This window comes from Pistacia vera, unplaced genomic scaffold, assembly GCF_008641045.1.
Source record: "Pistacia vera cultivar Batoury unplaced genomic scaffold, PisVer_v2 Contig666, whole genome shotgun sequence".
Classification (NCBI taxonomy): domain Eukaryota; kingdom Viridiplantae; phylum Streptophyta; class Magnoliopsida; order Sapindales; family Anacardiaceae; genus Pistacia; species Pistacia vera.
In genome coordinates this window covers 152,355-169,119 of record NW_022196519.1, presented here as the reverse complement: position 1 = coordinate 169,119, position 16,765 = coordinate 152,355, and the positions used below count along the sequence as shown (strand labels likewise).

General features: G+C 36.6%; 1 protein-coding gene and 1 pseudogene across 1 annotated transcript; one reads left to right on the top strand and one right to left on the bottom strand.

Moving 5' to 3' along the window:
* Nucleotides 1-8,609: 8,609 nt before the first annotated feature.
* Nucleotides 8,610-9,209, top strand: LOC116112707 (secreted RxLR effector protein 161-like). Its single transcript, XM_031398820.1, has one exon. It carries the CDS (start codon nucleotides 8,610-8,612, stop codon nucleotides 9,207-9,209), a length of 600 nt encoding a protein of 199 aa, XP_031254680.1.
* A 906-nt stretch (nucleotides 9,210-10,115) lies between these two features.
* Nucleotides 10,116-16,143, bottom strand: LOC116112706 (annotated as a pseudogene).
* Nucleotides 16,144-16,765: the final 622 nt, after the last annotated feature.

The following is a 16,765-nucleotide window of genomic DNA, read 5'->3' as shown; positions in this document are numbered from 1 at the left end:
TCAACTACTCGTTGGTTAAATTAATAAAATTGAAGATGTTATTAATGCTTATGCATCTCATGTTTAAATCGTTTCTCAGTTTAGTAATTAACATCGTTGCCATGCTTCTTGCTTTGTTGAAAAATTAATCAGTACTATTATACCTACAAAATTAGTATACAAAGTGCTGTATCATTCATCATTAATTAATTAATTGCTTTTTCATTTTCAATCATCCATTTATTCACTTTGTATGCAAGACTTCATATATAAATTTGATTTGTAGTTATATTCAAAATGAATACATGTTGAATTTGGGCTCCAAAACACAATTAATTAATAGCCACTTAATTTTAAAAGTTCCATTAATATGAAGCCACGATAGAGTAATGTGTGACCAAGGTTGACTTTTATTAAGGACAAAACTGTAAAAAGGAGAAACGTGTGCGTTCTCTCTTTACTTCCTTTTGCTTTCTTCTTCCCTCTCTTTCGTTTACTCACTTCTTTATATAAAAGTGAGTTGAGCTTGTTTGTAACTGTTCAGCTAATCAAGAAATACAGAGCATTCTTTCTCAAATTCTTCATTTTCTTCTAATTTTACATTCTCTTTGAGTTTCACATGGTATCAGAGCCAAAGACTAGCGTCAATGGCAAGAATTCAGATCATAATCTCTCTAACAAAAGTGCAGAGAAGAGTTTAACGGCTCCAGTTTTCACTCTTCGATTTTCAGCTCCAGTCTTCAAGTCATTACGCCAAAATTAACCAGAGCATTACCGGATAATTATCGGTTTTGGAGATCTCAAGTTCTCTCCACAGTTGGCGCTCACGATCTTGAAGAACACCTAACAGGTTTAGTTTCATGTCCTGAACCTCTTATTGATTCAGATGATGAATTGAAAGAGTTAAGCTCAAATAAAATTAAAGAAACCCTAGGAAAGAAAGGATAATCCAGAGTATATAACTGGAAAAAGACAGATAAATTCTTGTCACATGGCTTTTAGCATCAATTTCAGAATGCATGTTCAGTCAAGTATCGAAATGTAAGTTTGCTACTGACATCTGGTTTACACTGGAAAATGAATTTTTGGTGATTCTAAGGCTAGAGCCCTGCATCTGAAAAATCTGCTTCAAAATACACAAAAGGCAATGAATGTTAGTGAATATGTTGAAAATGAAAGGGATTGCTGAGAGCTTATCATCCAGTGGTCAGGTTGTCACAGATGAAGACCTATTACAGTATGTTTTAGATGGATTAGGACCAGAGTTTGATGCAGTGGTGGTTAACTTGACATCCAGAATTGAACAAGTTTGATTCAATAACGTACAAGAAGCTCAGTTTCTGCTGCAAAAGTATGAACTGAGACTTGAGAAGTTTAATTCCCTTGATCTTCCAAACTACTCAGTCAATGTGGCGGCACTCAGTTCAACATGAACAAGGCTCAGATCTCTAACTCACTCAGCTTCTATGATTTCTGCTGAAGGTTCTGCTAGAAGTGTTGAGTCTGGAAATTTGGGTTAACAAATCACACGATCCCACAGCAGAATGCTCTGCCTTTGCCTTCCCAAAATCATCCCATTATACCTCAGTCTGCTGGTGGTTTGTTGCCAAATCAAAACATTCCTCATTACTTACCCGAAGCTATGAATCAGTTTGGTCAGTATAGTGTTCCGTCCTATAGACCTTTTGGCTACATTAGTAATGGCAGAGGAAGGGGTAGGAACAATGGCAGAGGTAAACCGATTTGTCAAGTATGTGGTAAAATGGGCCATACGGCCATTCAGTGCTATCATCGGTACAACTCCAGTTATAATGGCTCTGCATTTCAGTTTTAATAGTTCAGGTTATTCTGGTGGTGCTCCAGGCTCTAGTTATTCTGGTGGTGGTCCAGTTTCTGGTTATTCTGTGGTGCTTCAGTAGGTTATTCTAGTGGTGGTTCAATTCCTGGTTACTCTGGTGGTGCTAATTCCTCTGGAAACACCTTTGGTACTAGGAATCACCAGTATGGTTCTTATCCACACAACATGGGAGTAATAATCACAGTCTCCACAGCATCAATTCATTGACCGCCAGTACTCTTCCTACTCAAAACATCAGCCAGGCTTCCAGGTTTCCAGTCCACAAATGCAACCTTCAAGTCAAGCTTATTTTGCTGCTCACTCACATTACACACCTGTTTATCACACCACCATCACCTCCAATACACCTCCTGACCCTGCATGGTATATGGATTCTGGTGCAACAGATCATGTTGCATCAGATCCAAACCAGTTAACAACTAGCCGAAGTTATGATGGTAATGATCAACTACAAGTAGGCAACGGTGAGTCTCTAGACATCTCTCATATTGGTTTTTCTTCAATTCCTAGTTCTTTGAAATCTAAATGTGTTTACTTAAAGAATGTGATTTGTGTTCCTAGAATTACAAAAAACTTGCTTAGTATTTCCAAACTTACCAAAGATAACAATGTAGTTGTTGAGTTTGATTCTGATTCTTGCACTGTAAAGGACAAAGCTTCCAGAACAGTCCTACTGCAGGGAGGACTTAAGGCTGGTCTGTATCAGTTGCAAATACCCTCTAGCCTATCATCGCATACTTCTCCTTCCTTGCCACCATTCGCAGTTGATCTCAATAGTTAGTCTGGTTTAGTTCCTCAGTCATATGTTACTGCAGTTGCTAATCAATCTTTAGATTATGTTTTAGACGAAGGAAATAGGTCTAGTTCTGTGAATAAAGGTTGTATCATGACTGATATACAGTCCTTTGATGATAGTTGTAAGTCAGATGCTACTGTCTCAAATTTGTGCCAAACATCTCACTCATGTAATAAGCATTCTATAAATAAAATAGTTTCGTCAGTACCTTCCTTGTTGTCTTTACCTTATGATGCATTACATGTAAACACTAATGACGCTTGTGAGCCTAAAAATATTAATCAACCTTTGGTTAATAATAAACCTTGTGTTTTTCAAGTCAGTAATGATAAAGAAAATCACTTATCCCTTTGACATAACAGACTAGGACATCCACATGCTGAAACACTGCACAAAATCTTGTCCCATTTTCAGCAAGCTTCTGCTGGCAATATGTCTCAATTACCATTTTGTGATGCATGTAAAATAGGTAAACTTCATAGAAATAACTTCCCAATGTCTCACTCTAAAGCATCACATCCACTTGACATTGTTCATAGTGATGTTTGGGGACCATATCCAGTTGCTTCCTTAGAAGGATATAGATATTATATTCATTTTATTGATGACTATAGTTGCTTCACTTGGTTGTTCCCTTTAAGAACAAAAGCTGAAGTTCAATCTATTTTCATTAAATTCCATCACCTGGTCGAAAGGCAGTTTAATCGCAAGCTCAAATGCTTGCAATCAGATCAAGGAGGAGAGTATAAAGGCTTAATTTCTTATCTCACTACTGCTGGTATATAGTTTAGGCATTCATGTGCATATGTTCACCAACAAAATGGGAGAAGTGAGAGAAAACATCGGCACATTGCTGAAACTGGTCTTACTTTTTAGCTCATGCATCCATGCCTTTGCATTATTGGTGGTGTGCATTTGATACTGCTGTGTTTCTTATAAATAGGATGCCTACTGCTGTGTTGAAATTTCTGACACCATATGAAGTCTTGTTTGAAACAAAACCATTTTACTCCTCTCTTAAAACTTTTGGCTGCACTTGCTTCCCTTATCTTAGAGACTTTAACAAACATAAACTTAGTTTTCATTCCTCCAAATGTGTGTTTGTTGGTTATAGTCTTATTCACAAAGGTTATAAGTGTATCAATTCTGAAGGTAAAATGTATATCACCCCTAATGTCCATTTTAATGAGTCAGAGTTTCCTTTTACAAAAGGTTTTGGTTCCAACTCTGTTGAGTCAAATTCACCTGTTGGACAAGTAAGTTTAACTAGTACCAGTCCTGAAATTCCAGCCCCCAGTCTTCCACTTATCTTTGAGAAATTTGCAACTGATCACAGCTCCAGCAGAAGAACTCCCTTGCATAATGGCTGCTCTGTAACTGCTCCTTGTAGTACTAATTTTGACAAATCAGAAACCTCAAACACTGTCCTCTGCTCACCACAAAACTCTGAGCCTCATGATTTAACTACTTCTCAATCTCCTTCTCTATCTGTTCCACAAAATCCACCCACATTTCAGTCTCCTAAAACTACCTTACCTTTTTCTGGTGAATCTGATTCACTAAACTCACAAGAACCTTTTAGTTTTCACATATCAGAATCCTCCCCAAACAGGTTTGTTCCTGAAACTCAAAATAATTATTCAGTAGTTGTTGATTTGACCAATTATAAACCAGATAGCTCTTTAAAAACTCATCCAACCAGTCTAGAGTCGTTGCCCTCTTGCCCACTTGTGGTTGATTTAACACCATCACGACTTCAAGTTCCACCATCCACATTGTTACAAAACACATCAGATCACAACCTACAACAACAACCAGGTTCTACAACTTTAGCATCTACACACACACAACAACAACCAAGTTCTACAATCTTAGCATCTACACACACACAACAATATCAACGCAACCAGAAACAACCTCTTAACACTCATCCCATGATAACTCGAGCTAAGTCTACTGGTCAAACTACAACAGTCCTCATGTCCTCTAAATCCTCAGCCATCATACAACCAGAACCTGCCACTATACCTGAAGCCTTGGCTAATGTTGATTGAAAGAATGCGAGCCAAGAAGATAATTTATGAAACTTAGAAGGCGCCCACACTACTTGACTTTTGATTCCAAACTTGTGACTGAACATATCGTTGGTACAATGGGTCTTTAGAACCCAAATTCAATGCTGATGGTATCTGCAAAAAGTATAAGCTAGATTGGTAGCCAAAGGATTCCAACAAACCCCTGGACTAGATTATTTTGAAACTTTCAGCCCGTTATCAACTTGTACCAGTCGCATTATCTTTACACTTGCTGTTTACTTATGGTTGGGATATACAACAAATTGATGTCAATAATGCCTTCTGAAGCACATTGAGTGAGACTGTTTACATGCAACAACCTGCTGTTTTAGAGTCCAACATGCCCTTTACATGTTTGTAAGCTAAAAAGCATTATATGGCTTGAAACAAGCTCAAGGGCCTGGTTGACAGATTAAAGCAAGCCTTGCTGGAGAAAGGTTTCCAAAATTCAGTTTCTGATTCTAGTTTGTTTATTCTTAAGGATACAAGTCAGATTTGTGTATTATCATCTATGTAGATGACATCTGTGTATCGGATCCAAGAACTCCTCCATTACCAAGTGGATTCATGACTTAAACAACCAATTTGCGTTAAAAACTTGGGATCGTTACTTATTTCTTGGATTAGAATCACCAGGATGATACAGGAATTCACTTGAGGCAGTCCAAATACATAGCAGATTTACTTGTCAAGACAAAAATGCAAGATGCCCATCCTTGCCCAACTCCCATGGCTGTTGGAACTAAGGCTTTTTTGTTAGAGATAGTGAGTTGTTAAGGAGCCTAGTCTTTATCGAGCACCATTGGAGCATTGCAATACTTACATACAAGACCGACATTAGTTTCACACGTTAACAAACTAAGTCAATTTCTCAAGCTCCAGCAACTCAATGGCAGGCATGAACGTGTGTTGAGGTATATCAGGTCAAAACTCCATGGTTTATCTTCAAACCAGCCACCTCTCTTTGTTTGATGCTATGCTAGCCGATTGGGGTAGTACTTGGATGATAGAATATTCACAAGCGGTATGTGTGTATCTTGGACCTAACCTCGTTCAATGGAGTTCCCGCAAGTAAAAGGTGGTTGCACTTTCATCTACTAAGCTGAATATAGGGCTTTAGCACAAACCACCCTGGTTAGGCATGAACTGGACAGCGCTTCTATTCTCTGAATTAGGTGTAAATTCAGCTCCATTCCCATAATTTGTGTGAATAATGTAAGTGCAGGAGCTTGAGCATCTAATCCTGTATTTCATGCTGACACAAAGCATTAGAAAATATGCACACTATATAAGGGATCAAGTGTTAGCCAAGAGAGTCCTGGTGCAATTGTTCCTCTCTATCTTTCAAATAGCTGATGTCTTCAAAGCTTTCTCCATTTTTCTCCTTTCACGACTTAAAAGGTAAGCTGACAGTGGTTGCAGTAGAATTGAAAACTTAGTTGTTGTTGAGATCTTTTATTCACTGGTTTGAGAATGAGTGGCTCTAAGCATCAGTTTATTGATTTGAAGTTGATGTTAGTTGCTGATCAGTTTATTGATTTGAAGTTCGTGTTTGTTGCTGATTTGGTGTTTGTTGCTGATTAGTTTATTGTTTTGAAATTGGCATTAGTTGCTGATAATGTTGCAATGAGTATCAATTGTTGTGGTGTTAGTTACTGATCAGTTTATTGATTTGAAGTTGGTGTTTGTTGCTAACCAGTCTATTGTTTTGAAGATGTTGATGATCAGTTTATTGCTTTAAAGATGGTGTTTTTCTTGTTTGAAGTTGGTGTCAGTTACTGATAATGCTGAAATGAATATCAGTTACTGTTGTTGAAGTTAGTATCAGGTTGTTAGATGAATATCAGTTGCTGTTGTTGAAGTTAGTATCAGGTTGTTGAAATGAATATCAGTTGATATCGTTGAAGATAGTATCAGTTGCTGTTTGAAGTTGGTGTCAGTTGCTGATTGTTGAAGTTAGTATCAGGTTGTTGAAATGAATATCAGTTGATATTGTTGAAGATAGTATCAGTTGCTGTTTGAAGTTGGTGTCAGTTGCTGATTGTTGAAATTAGTATCATTTGCTGTAGAGATAGCTCTAAGCATGAGTTTAACTAGTTTTAAAATTTTAATTAGTTGTTGAAGATACAATCAGCTCAGTTAGGTTAAGTACACTGTGATTCACTTCAGTTCACTGATTGAGTTATAATTAGGTCAGTTGGTTTCAGTTCAGCAGTTTGCTTAGCTATGCTTGAAGCTCAGCTAAGTTTTCTTTTTGGTTGGGTTCAGTTCACTGTGATTCGCTTGACAGACTGCATATTGGTTTCAGTTCAGCAGTTTGCTTAGCTTTACTTGCAGCTCAGCTCGTTTTTTGTTTGTAACTCAATTGGGTACAGTTCAATGTGATACATTCTGTAATCTACATATTTGCAGCCTGTTATGCTGGATCTTGAGTTTAGTTCAGATCATAACTTATGTTTCTGGGAATCAGAGAAAGATTGTTTTAGTTTAAATAGAGCAGATTTTTTTTTTTTTACAAAATGAGTTTTTTGCAATAGCAACTACAGAGCAGTAGTTAAAATGCAGCAGGATTGTTTCAGCATATTTTTTTACAGAATGAGTTTTCTGCAGTAGCAACTACAGAGCAGCAGTTAAAATGCAGCAGGGTTGTTTCAGTAGATTTTTTTTTACAGAATGAGTTTTCTGCAGTAGCAACTACAAAGCAGTAGTTAAAATGCAGGATGATTGTTTAAGCTAAAATGTAGCAGATTTTTTTTTTTTTTTTCAGATTGTGAAGAAATGTTGTTATGTATTCAAATAGTATGGGAAGTTAGATTCAAAGTAGTTTGGTTTGAGGGAGCATGTTGACCAAGGTTGACTTTTTCATTAAGGACAAAACTGTAAAAAGGAGAAACGGTGTTGTTTCTCTCTTTACTTTCCCTTTTGCTTTCTTCTTCCTCTCTTTCGTTTACTCACTTCTTTATATAAAAGTGAGTTGAGCTTGTTTGTAACAGTTTAGCTAATCAAGAAATACAGAGCATTCTTCTTCTCAAATTCTTCATTTTCTTTCTAATTTTACATTCTCTTTGAGTTTCACAAATGAAGGAGCTATATGGAATTGGGAAAAAAGGCAAGTTGAGAGAAGGACCAGTAGCCAACATGACACAGATCCAGAAAATCAGAATGCAAAATTGAATCCTAAAGAAGTGGATGAAATGCCAGTCTGGGGCACTAGGTCTCTGCATGACATATATGAGAGTGTAATGTGGCTGAATTGGAGCCTACATGCTATGTTGAAGCTACAAAATCTGAAGCTTGAAAGGCTGCAATGCAGGAGGAGATGAATGTGATTGAGAAAAATCAAACTTAGGAGCTGGTTGATAGGCCACTTGACAGGAAAGTAATACAAGTTAAATGGATATTTAAAAGGAAACTGAATCTTGATGGATCAGTGAACAAACTCAAGGCAAGGCTTGTTGTTAAAGGCTTTGCACAACAATTTGGAATTGATTTTTCAGAAACCTTTGCACCTATGGCAAGACATGACACCATTCGACTTATCCAAGCAGTGGCAGCTCAATTCAGTTGGAAAATCTTCCAACTTGATGTAAAGTCTGCATTCCTAAATGGATTGCTTGATGAGGAAATCTACATTGAGCAACCAGAGGGGTATGAAGTCAAGGGAAAGGAGGAAAAGGTCTATCTGCTCAAGAAGGCCTTGTATGGTCTCAAACAGGCCCCTAGAGCCTGGCATAGCAAAATTAATGACTATTTGTGCAAGCTAGGATATGTTAGAAGTCCAAATGAGCACACCTTTTATGTAAGGGAGCAAATAGGAGAAGTGATGATAGTCTCTCTTTAAGTTGATGACCTCTTGGTGACTAGAAGCAAGCTAGATCAGCTGGAAGAGTTCAAAAGAGTAATGGAGATGGAATTTGATATGACTGATTTGGGTGAAATGAGCAACTTTCTTGGTATGGAAATATACCAAAGCTTAAAAGGTATATTTGTGTGTCAAAAGAAGTATGCAAATGAAGTGCTAATGAAGTTCAATATGGACAATTGTAAATCAGTTGATATTCTACTGATTCCTAGCCAAAAGCTGAGCAAGGAAGATGGTGCCAAGAGGGTGGATGAGGGAGTCTATAGAAGCTTGATAGGATGCTTGTTGTACTTGATAGCAACCAAGCCTGATTTGATGTACACCACCAGCCTCGTGTCTAGATTCATGAGCAAGCCAAGTGAGATGCATTACAAGGCTGCAAAGAGGGTGCTATGGTACATTAAGGGGACCACTGTGTTAGGAATCTGGTCCAGAAGAGCTGAAAAATTTAGCCTAATTGGGTATTCAGACAGTGACTGGGCAGGGTCAGCTGATGATATGAGAAGCACTTCTGGATATGTTTTCTTTGTTAACCATGGTGCCTTCAGTTGGCTTTCCAAAAATCAAGATACAATAGCTCAATCTACTGCTGAGGCAGAATACATTTCTGCCACAGCTGCTACAAACCAGACAGTCTAGTTCAGAAAAATTCTGGGAGACTTGAGGCTGAATCAAGATGAGTCTACCACCATTTATTGTGATAACACGTTAGCTGTTGCAATTGCTAAGAATCCTATTCTCCATGGTCGAACTAAACACATCAAAATCAAATACCATGCTGTGAGAGAAGTAGAACAAAATAAAGAAATCAGCTTAGTTCATTGTTTGGGAGAGAACCAAGTTGCTGATATCATGACCAAGGAATTGAATAAGTCCAAGTTTGTAGAATTCATACACAAACTTGGAATTTCCAGCATGAATATCAAGGAGGAGTGTTGATCAAGATGATATTATGTTGAAAACTCATGAAGTTGGTCACATTTTGTAATATTGGAGCTGCATATTCTAGTGGAAAAAACTGGAGTTCTGTTGCTGTTAGTTTCTATTGTAATGCATCAGCATTTCTTTAATTATTATAATATACACCTCAGGTGAATTCAGTTAAAAATCTGATGTTGATTAGGCGTTAATGTAATGTGATATGTTTGTACTAGTTAATAAATTAAGTATGGCTGTTTAATTTTGATTGTAAGCCTGCTGCAGAGTAGGTGTAATAGCAGTGCAAACCATGTATTTTATTCTGTATTTTGTTCAATGTAACATTACAATTCCCGCATGCAATATTTAAAGTGTGTGCACCAACATAACAGTAGTGTTTTCCTTAGAATTCTCCAGCTCTAAAACCATCAGTTTCATCAAATAATTATAAATAGTACTTGTACTTTATTTAATAATAAAATTATTGGTGGAGCCAATCCAACTTATCCTAGATATATATGCAAGATATTACACAGTAGGTGACAATAACACAAAATGACAAATTGACAATCATAATTGTCCGATACTAAGAGCCAGACCCCATTAATTCATGTGATTTTACTGTACCTACTGTCGACTCGCCATTAAACTCATTTCAAGATAATCAGAAGTCAGAGGCCTAAACACATCAGATGCTTCCTTCTCAATCATCTCTATTTGCTTCTTCAGTAGGTGTAAATACACCACCCAATCACCGTTCCCTAATGGACTCGGCATCGGCATCACATACCCCGCATCACCACCCCATGGGAAATGATATGACCCGAATGCTGGTTTGCCCCACCCGAAATCCACTTTTGAAACTGGAAATCTCTGCCCTGATGACACCACAAAAGCCGGTCCATTGGCACTTCCGTTTATGTATATCTTAGCTACAGCTGGTTGGGGTCTATGTGCCTCAACCCAATCAATCAGTCCCAGGAAATGATCTTGTGTCACTGCTTTTTCCAAAAAAGCATGAACTTGATTTGCCACGCAAGATAAAGGTTTTTCCATAAGTTGAATGATTTTTTGTCCGCCAAAAGGGATTGATAATACATTTCCAAAGTATGCACCCATTAGTCTTGATTTGTAACTATCTCCTTGGCTTAACCTAATTCTTCCATCAACAACAATCCCCATTTGTGATGTCTTATCATTGTCTGTAGCGCCACACTGCGCTACCATTTTCCATAAAAATGCACTGAAAGACTCGAGTTTTGTCCTCCTGCATCCATTGGGGCTGGCGAGTGATTGAAGCTCATTGAGTTGGTCTTTTGTAACATAATATATGCGACTTATGAGATGATCATGAGTAGCTTCAACAGGTTCTTTAGGAGGTGGAGGTGGTGAGAATGGCACGTACATGTCATCTAAAGCAGGGTCAACGCATCCAGGCCGTCTAGGATTTAGCAGAGATCGACGAAAAGATGGTAGCAAAGAAATTGGTCTGGACTGAGCTAATTCAGCCCATGAAACAAGAAACATATTTATGGAGTATGCGTCTGCTATTCGGTGGTCGAAGGTGCACGCCACCACAAGACCGCCGCAATTGAGTTCAGTTGCCTGTAAATCAAATTCATATAATATTATATTTGATTACATACATATACTGCATCAGTAAGGGAATTCTAATTTTGAAGCCTATGTAGAAAAATTTAACTGCCATCAACTGCCTTACTTTTGATTTACAGACATAACACTTACTGATGTCCCCCAGATTCCCTAGTCCCAATTACGTGTCAAAATTATTTTAGATTAAAATATAATATCAAAAAGGTTTTGGAATACACTCATTCGAATCTTTTTCCAATCGATATCTCGCAGGAGGTGATGGAAATTAAAAAAAAAAAAACATTAAATTAATGTACGCATGTCATGTTCTCCTGCATGGGTGGTTTTGTTTATTTCTTGTAAAAATTAGGTCACATAATATAGTACATATATTTTTAAGGAAAAATTACTAAATCTCAAGGTATGTATGATATCAAAACCAGTTCATTAGTGTTTGATGCATTAATCCAAATTAAGAAGCAAAAAAACTTTGAGGGATGAACGATAAGTGACCTGAATAGAGAGCACTCCATTCTTCTTGTTAGGCAAGAGCTGCCTTCATACTTTCGTCAGGGTTATACAAGTTGAGTTCACTAACTCGGCGTTCGCAAAGCTTCAACAAAGTCCACTCCACGGTTGTTGCAAAGGAGCTCAGGCTCACCAACGGGTTGGGTACGACCTCACCGGCGAGGGCGTAGTATGACACTAGCGTTTGAGCCAGGGCCCTCTTTAGAAAGCAACCATGGAGGGAAAGTCATGCTTTGAAGTGACGGGTTATGGTAGCAAAAGAAACACATAACGTCAACGGTGGCAGCAGCAAGTCCAGGTTGGAGAATGGAAGCCAATGATCTTGCAATGGTAGCCTGCTGCCACCACTCCTTCTTGCTTACAGTCACCGTGAAATCTCCTCCGCAACCATCGTTTGTTTTCTCTCTTTTCGCCTTTTTAACGAAGATGAGTTTGTGAAGAAGCAGGGGGGAAGAGGCTAGATTAATAGGCAAAATGTAGAAAATTATAGTAATTTACAGAAATGACAATTTGACTCTCACTAGCCCATATTAATATTTTATCTAAAGAATTAATATGTTAAGGGTAATCAGTCTTTAAGTAATCATTCTATTAAGGATAAAAATATTGTTCTAAATCACGTAGTAAATTAGGTGAAAAACTTCTCATGAAATGGTACAAGGTTGGTGTTGGTTATATTTAATTACCGTTTACTATAACTTTTCTTTAAGTATGTTTATATATTATTAATGAAAGGTCAAATTTCCTTTAGCTATACGCGAAATGCAGGGCTGGAAATTTCTTGAAATTTGAAAAGATATTTAACTTAGCCCTTGGCCTGAATATATATGTAAGATATCTATTAAGTAAGAAAGAAAAGAAAAAGGATGTACACTGCAATGAAATCCACACGAAAGCTTACGAGTCTTTGTTGAAAGAGATTCGAGTGGTTCGATAGAAACTTTAAGTATTTTATTTAAAAGGTCTTGAGTGAATCCTTTCAAACATTAATGAGAATAGTTATAGAATTTTATTGACAATAGTTTCAGGTCTCAGAGGATAGTTGACCTGCGTTTAAGTTGGTCAGATAACCCGTTCATAAAAAAAAAAAAAAAAAAAAAAAAAAAAAAAAAGGGAATGTTTAAAATTAAGTAATGGTAATTAAGTTATCCACGTTGACAAACTTCATCAGTTTGCTAATTCAAATTGTCTACTATTATAAGAAGCAAACAAGTCAACTAAAGAGACCGTAGCTGTGTTTCACACCAAAAGAGCTCTAACTGGTAATTAAGTTAGTCCGGACACCTGATCTTTAAAAAAAGAAAAAGGATATATTTAACATGTTAAAGTAATGTAGTAAATAAGTTATCCGACATTGAAAACTTCATCATTGCTAATTTCAATTGGTCTACCATTATGTAGAAGCAAACAAGGGAACGACAGAGACCCTAGCTGTGTTTCCCATGATACTTCACTTTCAGGTCTTTCTTAACTTTGACAATTGAAACATATTACTCTTTCATCTTGTAAAGGTACATACTTGTAATGCCATGTGAAACATACTAGTTATTGCCTGGCAGTTAGTAATCTCAATTATTTTTCTCTAAAACCCACCAAATGTATGGCACAATCACACAGAAACCTATGATCAATCCGGCAGGTTTTTATATGTCATTCCTTGCTTCATGTTGCATCCTGTGTCAATTATATAGGCCCTGCACGTGGTCAACATCTTTTTCTAAGGGAATCTTATATACACGTGATCAACATCTTTTTACTCATCTTTAACCAGAAGCAAGAATCATTCGATAAAAAAGAAATAATAGGACTCGCAACTAAGCACCAACATAAACCATCGAACCTTTGGCAAAAGAGACTCAACTCTTGGGATCTACACGAGAACCTGAGGAATTCTTTAAATTAACCTTCAATTTCAACAGTTGGTGAGAAATTATCAATGTTGGATATTAGCCTTGACTTGACTAAGTTTACTTGCAAGTAAACATCCAACAGAAATGAGCGTCGTACGTGTTGATTCAACCAGTGAGACCTATTCATTGGTTTGCAACTTTCATTCTAACCAGAGAAGCACAAAAATTGGAAGAAAAAAAAGGGAAGGACTTGCAACTAAGTACCAACTATCGAAACTTTGGAGAGGAGATTCCATTAACTCCCAACATCCCTGCAACAACCTAATAAAAGTCTTTAATCTTCATCTTCAAAAGATGATCATGTTACAAAATTCATCCTTAACATGTAACACTAAACTCCTATCTATAGTAACTAAACAGAATTTGCGCTAACACTATTTCACTATATTTTCTCCAAGGCTCCACCTAGTCAGCTTTCACCTCGTTACAACAAATATACGTTGTTAATATATAAAGCACATAACATATAACGCAACAGGCACTATGAACTCCCTAGATTTATGATCTTTCCCCAACAAAACAACAATCAGATACCTCCTTTTTTACTTTGGATTATCCGACATAGCACATATCCCATGCAACTCTCAGCTGAAACAACTTCTGTACACAATGCTTTCACACCCAGAACATAAAAATGTTAAAACTAAACTTCAATCTACAGAATAATCCAAATTGTGGTTTAGTTTTCTTAAAGGTTCTTTAAGATTCTGGTCTAGTAAGACGATATAGTTATAATTTTTTTTCAATATGTTCTCAAATTTCCAATATTGAAGGTTTTTAGTTATTATTTTTTCCTTTTCAGTTTTTATTTTCAGAAAAATAATCAAACCAGGGGGAATATTTTTCTCTTTTCTTCAAGTGAGGAGATGATTGTGTATAACGGTTCCATAAGTCAGTCAAAACTAACAACTTTAGCAGACTTTTCCACCTTTGATAGTCAAGAATTCAATATATGAGTTTAAAACTGTCCCCCACTTCTGCAAGCAAAACACTAGTTTCATCAAATAATTATAAATAGCACTTGTTTATTTAATATAATATTATTGGTGGAGCCAATCCAACCTATCCTAGATATGTGTGCAAGATATTGTTAAGGATATTGATAAAAGAAAAAGAAAAGAAAGGAGTGTATATGGAATGCCATCCACACAAAACCTTGTCTCAATGTCAGAATCATTCTGCACTGCAAGGAGGAATCTTTAACATATTGAAGTAATGATAATTCAATTGTCCCGCGTTGACCAAATTCATCCCATTACAGTCAGGTAAGTTTTTAATAACTATCCTTTATTAGTTTATTAGTAGTAATATGAATTCGAGTTCAGAATATCTTAAATAATATATCTAAGAATTCCAAACAAACTACCAAAATCCCTGAAAGTAGTTAAGGAAATTATCCATATCTGTATTTCCTGTGAAATATCGTTGATACTCGACTTTATAGTGTTTCTTAATATGACAAAGTGAAGCCTATTGTACTACGTATTTGTACAGCCGTGTGAAACATCTTTTTGGTTGGTAGAGGTGGCCATCTCAATTATTTTTCTCTAAAGCCCACCAAATGTATGGCACAATCACACACAAATATGTGATCATTTCGGCAGTTTGTTTGTACCCCCGTTCCTGCTTCCCTCCGTCGATATTTATAGGTCTGCACTTGGTTCATCATATTTTCAAGAGGGTTTATTCTTAACATAAACCTTTTGTGCTCTCCGGGAATCTTAGGTTTTCTTTTTGCTTTATATTTTAACCAGAAAGAAATAAAAGATTTTGCAACTGAGTACCAACAAAAACAATCCAACCGTTTGACAAAGAGATTCAATTACTGGGGATCTGCACGGGAATCCGATTGAATTCTTTAGATTAGCCTTCAATTTCAACAGTTTGGTGAGAAATGATAATGTTTGAAATTAGAGCTTAACTCCACATAAGTTTAATTGCATTAAATAATATTTTAGTAGCAATGCGAGCATCTTACACGGTTGATTCAACCACTTGACCTGTTCAATTTGAGATACTTTCTTATCTTAACCAGAGAAGCACAAAAATTTAAAAAAAAGAAAAAAAAAAAAACACTTGCAACTAAGTACCAACTATCAAAACTTTGGCAAGAATATTCCATTAACTCCAACATCCCTGCAACAACCTAATAAAATTCATCTCCAACATGTACCCGAAGTTCACTCACATTAAGTAAACTTTCATACACAATGATGTCAACAATGGGAGTTCTGTTTCAGAGAAGCAGTAAAAGGCAATGTTAAGCATGAGTAATCCGAGTAACTAATTTTACACATCAATTGAAGTGTTCGCCTTTCTAGGAGGAAGCACAATGTTTTTGTTGCCAGGGAAGGCATCACGAGAGATGTCTACAAGGGCCTTGAAACTATAAGGTTCGTGCATCGACAGTTCTGACAGAACTTTCCTGTTCAGTTGGACGTTCTCCTTCATCAGCCCATGCATAAAGTTACCATAGTTAACCTGGTTAACAAACATGATACAGGAAAAATGAGAAATTATGTAAGTTCGTAGCCCTCAAGTAACATCACAAAAGAAAGCCTAAATGTGTCTGCCTACATCAGAGTGGATAAAGGTAATGAGATGGGGAATACCATAATCAGCATTTCTACTAACATTAGAGGCGGAGTAACAGTAAACTCCTAAAGTAACTAGACAATATTTGCGCTACCAAGATTTGACTGTATTTTCTCCAAGGCTCTGCCTATTCAGCCTTCACCCCGTTACAACAAATATACACTGTTGATATATAAGGTACATAACACACAATAGGCACTATGAGCTCCCTAGATTTATAATTTTTCCCCAACAAAATAACAGTCAGATTCCTCCATTTTTACTTAGGATTATCTGACAGCATGCTATTCTCAGCTGAAACAACTTCTGGACTTTAATACTTCTAGACCCAGAACAGAAAAATGTTAACACTAAACTTCAATGAACAATCCAATTTGAGGTTTAGTTTTCTTAAAGGTCCTTTAAGGTTCTGGTCGAGTAAGACAACTAATGATTATAAAATTTTGTCAGTATGTTCAATATTCAAGGTTTTAATACATTGTCTCTTCATTTTCTCTTTTTATTTTCTGCAAAATATGTAATTTTTTGTCTTGAGTGGTTTTATTGAATAGAAATCAAACCAGGGAGAATATTTTTCCTTTTTTCTTCAAGTGAAGAGATGATTGAATAACTTAAAAGTGTTCCATAACTAAGTAAAAACTTTACTAGACT

What these genes read in the sequence shown, in the direction of transcription:
- LOC116112707 (XM_031398820.1), top strand. Translation starts at nt 8,610, where the DNA reads ATGGAGATGGAATTTGATATGACTGATTTGGGTGAAATGAGCAACTTT.